Genomic DNA, 9,503 nt, shown 5'->3' on the forward strand with positions numbered 1-9,503 from the left:
GGGGCACTAGCCACAAGAGTGTTTATTGCAGGTATTTTCTCTCAAGAGTATGGTGGGGCACGTCTTCCCTCTCCCTACCCTTCAGCTAGCCCAGCATGGTTTTTGACAAAATCTAAAGTTTTCAGGGGCGTAAAGAAAAAAACAACAGTATAACCAGCACATTACTAAGTGACCATTCCCACATTGGTTCCCACAAGGGGACCTCAATGCGGGCGGGCGGGTGTGGCACGAGGGAGCGGCATGGGATGTTAGCACCAGGTATTTACAGAACAGCTTGAGATCGATCGCTTTAGAAACACGGGCAGGTTCATTTTGCAGAGTGGCCAATTGAGCAGCCCCACCCAGTCCAGCGTCAGGAAGCCAATCAGATGGTTTCAGAACAGCAGCCAGCGGGGGTCTGAGGGTTGTCCACTTGGTCCCTCCCCTTCTATGAGTTTGCCCCTCAAGTGGTAAAAGAATGCCAGCTTCCAAGACTCCCTTGCCCCTCAACCCTCCCCGGGGCCACATCCAGCCAACACCACAACCCGTTCTAGAATGCCTCTCTTGGCACCCCTACCCCAAAGGCTGCTGGGATTTGCACACGGATCACAGGGCTGGTTGCATGCAATGACAAAGGCGTGCTCTTCTGCCTGCGTGAGGGCCTTGTCCCTTCCCTAGCAGGTCCCAGGACAGGGCTGGCAGCCACCCCAGCACCCAAAATAAGATGACAAATGAAGGAAACAAACCGAAATGGAGGAGAGCCACCCGGGCTGGAGGAGGAGGGGGGCAGAGCTCCCCAGGAAGAAGGGGGAATTCATCTTATAAATACATCAGGCCCTGGCAGAGGTCAATGGAAGAGGGAGGGCAAAGGAAGAGATGAGGGGCGTGGAAGGGGACTCAGGGAGGAAGGAGAAAGAGCAGTCATGCAGCTTGGGACAAATCTTTTGTTGCTTTATCAGATTCTCAGTCAATCGATTGGTGTTTGCTAGAACTGGACGCAGGGGAGTGTTGAAGAGAGTGCGCGCGAGAAGAGAGAGATCAAGAGAACGGGCATCACCAGCTGCCCGGGCCTTCACTTTGCAGTCATCATCTGTACAAACTCTGGAAAGGAAGCAGGGAGCAAGAGGTCAGCAGCGGAGCGGGGCTGAGCCACAAGGGCCCTTCCCTGACACGAGGGACCCGGGGTCTTGACCCAGATGGAGCCCAGCGCCAGCTCACCTTCATAATTGACCTGGCCGTCACCGTCGATGTCAGCCTCTCTGATCATCTCATCCACCTCCTCGTCGGTCAGCTTCTCACCCAGGTTCGTCATTACGTGGCGCAGCTCTGCCGCGCTGATGTAGCCGTTGCCATCCTGGTGTGAGGGTGAAGGTCAAGGCTTTAAGCGTGAGGCAGTCACCTGGTCTTCCCCGGGGGACAGTGGGAGAGGGCAGCGGACGGGGCTTCCTGAAGCTGCACAGTGAGTTGGCAGTGGGGCTGGCACTGGGACGCAGGCGTCCCGGAAGTGGTGACTCAGTGGCTCTAGCTGTGCTGTGTGTCCCTCGGCCCGAGTCCCAGAGCTGCTCTGGAAGAGGACTGCTTACCTTGTCAAAGACACGGAAGGCCTCTCGGATCTCCTCCTCACTGTCGGTATCCTTCATCTTTCTGGCCATCATGGTCAGGAACTCTGGGAAGTCAATGGTCCCGTTCCCTAGAAGGCGGAAAGGAGTTGAGAACACCCTTTGCCTGGGCCCTGGGAGATGACCTCCATCGTCCCGAGGAAGGCTCCCTGGTCATGGTGGTGACCAGGACTGGGGCTGCCCATCCACCCTGTGGGGCTCACCATCCGCGTCCACCTCGTTGATCATGTCCTGCAGCTCTGCTTCGGTGGGGTTCTGTCCCAGGGACCTCATCACCGTCCCCAGCTCCTTGGTGGTGATAGTGCCATCTCCATCCTTGTCAAAGAGGGAGAAGGCCTCCTTGAACTCTGGGGGAAGAAGGGAAAGGAGTCAGAGGTGGAGGGCCACAGGGAAATCCTGACATTGGGATGCTGACTCCCTCCCCGGAGGAAGGTCCAGGGGCAGTACCACCTAAAGGTACCAGAACTAGACACTCAGTTCCGGTCCAAGCCTCTTGCCCCAGTGCTCAGGGCCGCCCCCTTCTCCTATCTTCCGTCAGCATTTACTGAGCACCTCCACCAAGCGACAGCCTGTGCCAACCTAGTGCGGTGAGGACAGAGGGAAAAGGGGCTGACTGTCATTAGATGATTCTACACTTCTTTTTGGGCCCTGGATTCGGCCTCTCCATCAAATGATGAACTGGACCAATGTCGTGGTGTGGATGAGAGCCAAGAGAAGTCTCAGTCTAAAGTATGCCAGCCAAGGTCATCTGGCTGGGGAGGGAGGGGAGGCTGCAGCACGCCTTCAGTTGGCACTGCCCCTCCTGACCGGTGTCACCAGCCCTGTTCCCTGAGGCCGATGCTACTGGTTGCCAGAGGAGGAAGTGAGTGGCTGTGGAGTGTGGAATGTGGGGTGCGGAGGCAGAGCTCAGCTGACGGACGGTGCGTGGGGGGCAGGGGGATGGAAGGAGAGGGGATGGCTGCCAAGCCAGGAGGATGAGGAGCTAGTGGCACTGAGTGGGAAGGCCACAGCTGGGGACGCGTCAGGAGCGGGAGGGGAACACGTGGTGCCTACCATCCCACTGGGCCCATTTTGGCACCTGGCACGCTCTACCTCCAAACCCTCAGAGAGCAGATGCCCAGCAGCCTATTCCCAGAGGATGTGGGCTGGGGTGAGGAGGGGGCAGTTTGCTAATGGGAACAGGGTGTGGAGTGGGGTGTTTGTTACTCAAGGTCAGAGTTGGGGTGTGGGTGGCAGGTGCGGTGGGAACTACACACACAGTGAGAAGCTGTGCCCGAGCCTCGGGGCCCTGGGGAGACAGTAAGTCCCCTTGGGATGCTGACACCTCCCTGTTTTCTTGGAGGGGGAGGCAGGGAGTGGGCCATGTGTGCTCCCTGAATTCAAGATCACTAAACAAGGTGGTTGTCTGGCTTGCCTCTGTGGGTTTCCATGGCCACCTGGGGCTAAAGTGTAGAAGCTGAAAGTGTGACTGTGTTGGGGACAGGGCTAGAGAACTCCACTCCTGCCTTATCCCACTCTGAAGCTGGGTATCCAGTGCCTGTCATGTGGCCCACTGGATCGGACAGAGCTGTGGTCTGGGTGCTGGGCCTGAGGGCCCACCCTCTGAATCTCTGCTCCTGCCCATTCTGTGCCGGCCCATGGCCATGGAGAGGAACTGAGAGCTAGTCTCTGTCCTCAGGCAGCTCGATCTGGGTAGAGTGGGACCTGGGAAACCCAGTCACACAATAGTTCCCGTGTGTGACCTTTCTAGCCTTTAGGGGGCGGGCAGTACAATAATAAGTTAGATGCAAGGATTTCTTTTGGTTTACTGGGTGACATGTGAGGGATTCTTTGTTTCATTTATTTAGCCAACAAAAATGTACGCAGAGCCTACTAGGTTCTAGGCGCTGAAGGTCTAGTAGGGACCAACAAAAACAAAGCCTCAGCTCCAGGGACGCATGTCTAGCGACGGGAGGCCCAGCAGGAAAGGGCATCATAAAATAAAGTCAGACAGTGAAGAAAGGCTACGAAGGAAATGAACAGTGACGTGACAGAGAGTAAAGGATTGTCGATTTGAGAGAGTGAGGGAAGGCCTCTCCAAGGTGACACAGGAATGGAGACCGGGAGGAGAAGGTGCTGCCCAGGCAGAGAACTGGGGATGCGATTCTGGTGAGCATGAGCACGTGCAAAGGGGAGGGCTGAGTGCAGGCAAGTGCAGAGGTGGGAGGGACAGGCCAGCTCCTCAGTGGCTCCTAAGGTGGGCCAAGAGGCAGGGAGCTCACCTGCTGAGCCTCACTGGCAGGAGCGCGAACAGACAGCTGGGTTCACCCTGTAGCCACTGATTAAAAGGCCCTGGCCCAGTTGGCTCAGTGGTCAGAGTGTTAGCCCGAAGACGAAAGAGTCTTGGGTTTGATTCCAGTCAAGGGCACATGCCTTGGTTGAAGTTCCATCCCCGGCCCTGGTTGGGGTTGTGTGGGAGGGCAATCAATCGATGTTTCTCTCTCTCTCCCTCCCACTCTATCTGAAAATCAATGGAAAAATATCCTCGGGTGAGGATTTAAAAAAAAAGGCCCTGGCCGGTTTGGCTCAGCAGTTAGAGCATCAGCTTGCGGTCCAGAGACCCGGGTTCGGTTCCCGCTAAGGGCACGTACCTCGGTTGCAGTTTGTCCCCAGCCCTGGTTGGTCGTGCGGGTGGCAGCCACTCAATGTGTCCCTTTCATGTCGATGTTTCTCTCTCTCTCTTCCTCTCTCTCCCTCCCACTCTACCTGAACAAAAAATGGAAAAATGTCCTCGGGTGAGGATAAAAAAAAAAAGGCCCTGGATGACCGTGGCCAGGAGAGGAACATGGCTTTTGTTGTCTGGTTAGTGCCTGTCTCAGGACCATGGGGCTGGTGTTACTGGGGCCTCAGGGGTCTTCTACACCAGTTAGCAATGTTCTAAGCACAAGGCATAGCATTAGTTGATGGAGGGCACACACAAGTTTATCTGTCAGATGTCACTCCTGGCTGGAGGAAGATTTGGCTGGGGACGCAGGCCTTCCTGAGGCAGGACGGTGGCCGGGGGAGGCAAGCTCACCTGCGATCTGCTCCTCAGTCAGCTGGTCAGCCTGGAAAAGCAGGAAGCAGACAGTTAGTCAGTCCCCAGGCTAGAGGCCTCATAGCCACCGCCTCGTTGCTCAGCTCAGCCCAGCCCCCTCTGGTGAGCCCAGCTCCGCACGGTTTGCAGAGCACCCGGGCAAGGGAAGGGAGGGCCATGTCGGTCAGGTTCTGAGGCACAGCCAGGCTCTGGGACCAAGTGCGGTGATTCAAGAAGCCGGGGACTCAGGTGGGTGGGACACCCAGGCTGGCCTGACACAGGGCCCGATTAAGCTGCCAGACACAAAGGTTTCGGACTTGACCCAGTGGGCGGGAGAAGTGCTGTTCCTCACCGGCACAGCACAGGTCCCAGTCCCAGTGTCAACACCACCGCTGGGAGCCCCAGAGGCTGAGCGAAGGGAGCAGTTGCCCTAGAGGCTTAATCAAGCAGCTCTAGAAGGTTCCAAACTGAAACAGGCCAGTCCTTGGGTAGGGTAGAGGGATGGTGTCTGGGGCGCTGTTAGTTTCTGTGTCAGCTATTTGAAGGTGCTGAGTCCAAGCACAGTGCACCCAACTGGCAAAATTCTCCCAACTGCTGGCTCTGAATTGCTCCAAGTGCCTGAAAGGACCCTGGTGAGCTGGAGGCAGCCGCTCCACTCCCTGCGCACAGGGATGGCGCAGGGCATCCTTCTGCTCTGAGCAGGAGGGGCACATGTCGGGGAGGGGACTGCAGCAGCAGTGGTAGCAGAGGCTGTAGGACTGAAGTCAGCTTCCCCAACTGCGCTGCAATTTTTAACCCTTTCCGGCTCTGGCTGCTCTGGCGACTGGCCAGTGGGGGGCAGGCAGCTCTTGCTGCATGCGGGGTTGGGGGGGGGAAGAGGCCAAGACTAGCTTTCCTTGTACTGGTGTGCTGGGGATCAGCCAGGTACAGGGATTCTCTGCGGGAGGACTCAGGTCAGGAGCTGATCCCAACACTTAGCTTTATTTAGGCAGCAAAAAGATACATTTCCCTTGGTTTCTGTGAACAGTGCCAAGAAGGCACCACCCTCCCCAGACCACTGTGGGTCCAGACTGACTGCTCCCCCCCTTGACTTCCTTTCACAATGAGGGGAAAGCAGCTCCAAGTCCATAGCAGGGTTCTAGCTTTGGGTCTGAGAGTCCCCCAAACCAATGCAAACTATTGTATTTGCATTATGCTACATGGAGTCCAGAGCTTCCACAGAAGCTAGAAACTACCCTCCAAACCCTCAACTCTTCTTAAATATTAAGAAATGGTCACACTAGAACTGGCATAAAAGGTTCTTTTTTATTTTAACCTAGGGAAAAGAAACTTAAGGCCAAGTCCCAAATAGACAGAATGGGAGAGAAAATCAAGGGGACAGAGAGATGGCTAAGGGAGCGGGAAGAAGGAAAAGCACCACACATGCACATTCTAGAAAAGTCCAAAGTCTAAAAGGAAGGTTTGAAGGCCAAATGGAGATATCTCTGCATTGCCTTTAAAAAATTCTGGGCTGCTGGGCTCTTAACTGCCCACTTGACAGCCCCAGGCCCAAGATCCCTTGCCCCTGGCTCCTGTGGGCAAAGAAGCCTGTACTGATCCCCTGGATCCTGCCACCTGAGGAAGCTGCTCAGGGAAAGTGAGAAGAGAGGATAGGCTCTGGTTACCAGGGCCAGGTGATGCCGGGGGAGGGGGAAGAGGAAGCCTGGAGACTGGGGAAGCCACCTGCTTCCATCCGCTCCTCTGGCCTAGATGGAAAAGCTAGCCCAATCAGGAACCTTCGACCCCCACCGCACCACTCTGCAGGAAGGCAAATTCTCTCCACCTCTGGGAAGTGCTGTCAGGGGCTGAGGCTGGGGCAGGTTGCAGAAATGCTCCAGAGTGGCTCTGCAGGCCAGTGTCTGCCCCTCCACAGCACCGATGAGCTGGAAGGCACAGATGAGGCACTGCCACTGTTCCAGGGCTGCTGCAAATAGGCGTGGCTCTGCCCGGAGGGCCTGTCAGGCACTCTCCCTCCAGCCCAGGAGACCCTCGCTGTGCTGGGTGCAGGACAAATCCTAGCTCAGGGCTACAGTTCACAAAGCACGGCTGCTGCCCAGAAAACTGATCACCTGAGAAGTGATCATTGCGGGAGGAGGGGGGGCAGCTGTTCTCAGGGCTTCTTCCCTTTCCACAACTGAAGATTTTAAGCTTTTACCAAAAACTGCTTCCAAAATAACCCAGCTGGTCTCCCGCTTCCTTATTCCTCATCTTAGGCTCCAGCAAGAGGCTGGACAAGAAAATAATCGTGGAGTGGGGGAGGGAAGGGGGTATCATTTCTTTGCCTTGCCCAGCCCCCAGTCAATGCTGAAGAGCAGTGTTAGATGAGATCAGAAACCAAGGCCAGGGCCCCTCACCCGGCCAAGGAGGAGCCACAGCTCTCAGGCCAAAGTCCAGTCCGTCCAATGCCAATTAACAGTGGCTCGTCCCGCCCGTACCTTGCTGATTACAAATGGAAAGAGAAACTAGTTGGGGCCAAAGCTTGGGTCCGATTTGGGAGGGGATTTGGGAGGGCTCTTGGCACCTGCTAGTACCTCAGCGCCCCTTCAGCAAGGTCTGCTGGAGGAAAGTGGGGTAGCAGTAAGAGAAGCCATCATGTCTGTGTCAGCAAGTATGAGATCTGATACACAGAAGCGGCTGCCTGTTCTCCCCAGCCTTGCCAGGGAGGGGGGCTGCGCACAGTTCCGAGGCCGAGCCTGGGGGGCTGGGGGTGTTGTGGGTGGCAGGGAGTAGGAAAGAACCAGTCTGCTGGTTTTCTCTCAAAGCCCAGCTGTGTGGATTAACAGCATTACTCAGTGAGGGCCCTGAACGGAGCAAGTGGCCCTCAGGGTGATGAAGGGATCCCTCTGGAGGTCCTCTCTGGTCAAGCTCCACAGCCCCCACTCTGAGGCCACAGGAACAGGCGGCCGACTGGCACCGACGCCACACTGTACTGCACTGTCATTTGGCACAAGTGAGGAGATGCAGAACAGTGCATGGAGCTGGAGATCATGAGAAAACCAGCACTCCTGTTTGGAAAAAAACAGCTCTCCTGGTCTGCAAGGGGCCGTGAGGGCGTGAGGGTCAAAGCTTAAAAAGCTGGCTCATTCGATGCATCCTAAACTTTGACCCCCACCCCCATTTTATGCGGCTTCAGTACGCAATAGGGGCCTGAACAACTCCGCCCACCTGCGCCCACCTGCGCCCACTGCTGGGGTGCCTTCTGCCCAGCCCTGTTCTTCCTGGGGAAGGGGGATGTGGAGCCACTCCCTACCGCCTGTGCAGCCCACTCCCCACCCAGACTGAACAGTCTTTGTCCCAGCTTTTCCCAGAGAGCTTCCCACATCTACCTCCAAATCTCGACCTACCTTGGCTGTCAGTCATTCATTTCCTCCTCCAACTACCCTGCCCCAGGGTCTCCTTCCACCCCCCCCCCTCAAGCCCAGCTCCTCCTCCACTCCTCACTGTGGAAAGCTACCTTCTCATGGACCTAAACACAATACTCTTCCCTGCCCCCCCAAGCCAACCCCCTCTTCCTAGATCAACAGCCTCAACCCACCAGTGACCTCAGAACCTCTTCTAGCTGCCCCCGAATCAGTCATCGGGTTCTCTGCTGCCCCATCCCTGGCAAGCACCAGTCTCACCATCGCCCCCTTTTCATCACCTCCCCAACTCCAATCCTTTCAGTCCCCGCGGGCTTCCGGAGCATCTTCTAACCTCCACGGCCATTCGCCCCGGGCTCTTCTGCCCCTAAGCTTTACCCTCCTCCTCCATCCTCTGTAATGCCGGTCTCCGGGGACCCCCCCCATCCTCCAGGGTCTGATCTGCAGAAGTCACCCCCTCCCCGCTCAGGCCCAGCGCCTTCTGGGGGTGCTCCCCAGCAGCCCAGCCTTCCTCTGACCCACCTCCTCGCCATCCTTTCAGGACCCAAAGCTTTCCTCAGGGCCCAAATAACCCCTTTCCCAGCCCCTGTTTCTTTTCTCCTCCCCCTGAGGTCCAAACACCCCATCTCAGGGCTCAAACGCCCTATCCTGAGTTCAAAAGCCCTTTGGGGGGTCCAAACGCCACCCCTGAGGGTCCAGAGGTTCCACCCTGGGTTCAAGAGCTCCCTTAGAGGGCTCAGATGCCCATTTGCGTGTCTAAACAACCCATTTCGCGTTAAAAGTAGCTTCTGGAAGTTCCCAATCCCTCTCTAGGGACCCAAGCGTCCCGCTCTGGGTTCCAGTGCCCTCGCCTGGGAGGCAGAGGGGGGACCAGAGGCGTCCGCCGGGGCCCGGACGCCCTCATTCTGGGTCGACTCGCCCTCTCCGGGGTCCTGCCCCGTGGTGCGCGCCTCAGAGCCCGCAGCCTCCACGGCCCCCTAGCCGCACTCACCATGGCGAGGCCGGGGTGTCCGCAGCGCGGAAATCAAGGTTTCTCCGGCGGCGGCAGCAGCTGCAGCAGCTCGAGCTCCGCCGCGCGTCCGCGCCTCCACTCACTGCCCGCAGCGCGCGCCACCGCCGCCGCCGCCCGCCCCAACGGTCCCTTAACGGACGCCGCGCGCGCCCCGCCTCGCCCGGCCCCGCCCCGCCCAGGCCACGTGCCGCCGCACTGCGACTCCCGCGGATCCCTCCGCGCCCCTTTCCGCGCCGCCGGTCCCGCGAATCTCTCGTTCCCTTTGCCGCCGGCCGCGCGCGCGCGCGCGCACGAGGCGGGACTACTTTCCGTCGCCGCGCGCCCCGCCCCCTGTGTCCACACCACTTTCCTCCCTGGCGGAGGGGCACGCTCGGCTGCGCGTGACGCGTCCCTGTGTGAGCCGCGCCGCTATTGGGCCCGGGCCATGGCGGAAATGAGAG

General features: G+C 57.9%; 1 protein-coding gene across 1 annotated transcript; it reads right to left on the bottom strand.

Moving 5' to 3' along the window:
- Positions 1 to 481: 481 nt before the first annotated feature.
- CALM3 (calmodulin 3) lies at positions 482 to 9,155 on the bottom strand. Its single transcript, XM_036273921.1, has 6 exons — positions 9,043 to 9,155; positions 4,654 to 4,684; positions 1,802 to 1,945; positions 1,563 to 1,669; positions 1,198 to 1,333; positions 482 to 1,080 (listed from the first exon to the last, which is right to left on the bottom strand). The coding sequence occupies exons 1-6, from the start codon at positions 9,043 to 9,045 to the stop codon at positions 1,052 to 1,054; spliced, it is 450 nt and encodes a 149-aa protein (XP_036129814.1). The 5' UTR covers positions 9,046 to 9,155; the 3' UTR covers positions 482 to 1,051.
- Positions 9,156 to 9,503: the final 348 nt, after the last annotated feature.

Source organism: Molossus molossus, unplaced genomic scaffold (genome assembly GCF_014108415.1).
Source record: "Molossus molossus isolate mMolMol1 unplaced genomic scaffold, mMolMol1.p scaffold_m16_p_21, whole genome shotgun sequence".
NCBI classification, from domain to species: Eukaryota; Metazoa; Chordata; class Mammalia; order Chiroptera; family Molossidae; genus Molossus; species Molossus molossus.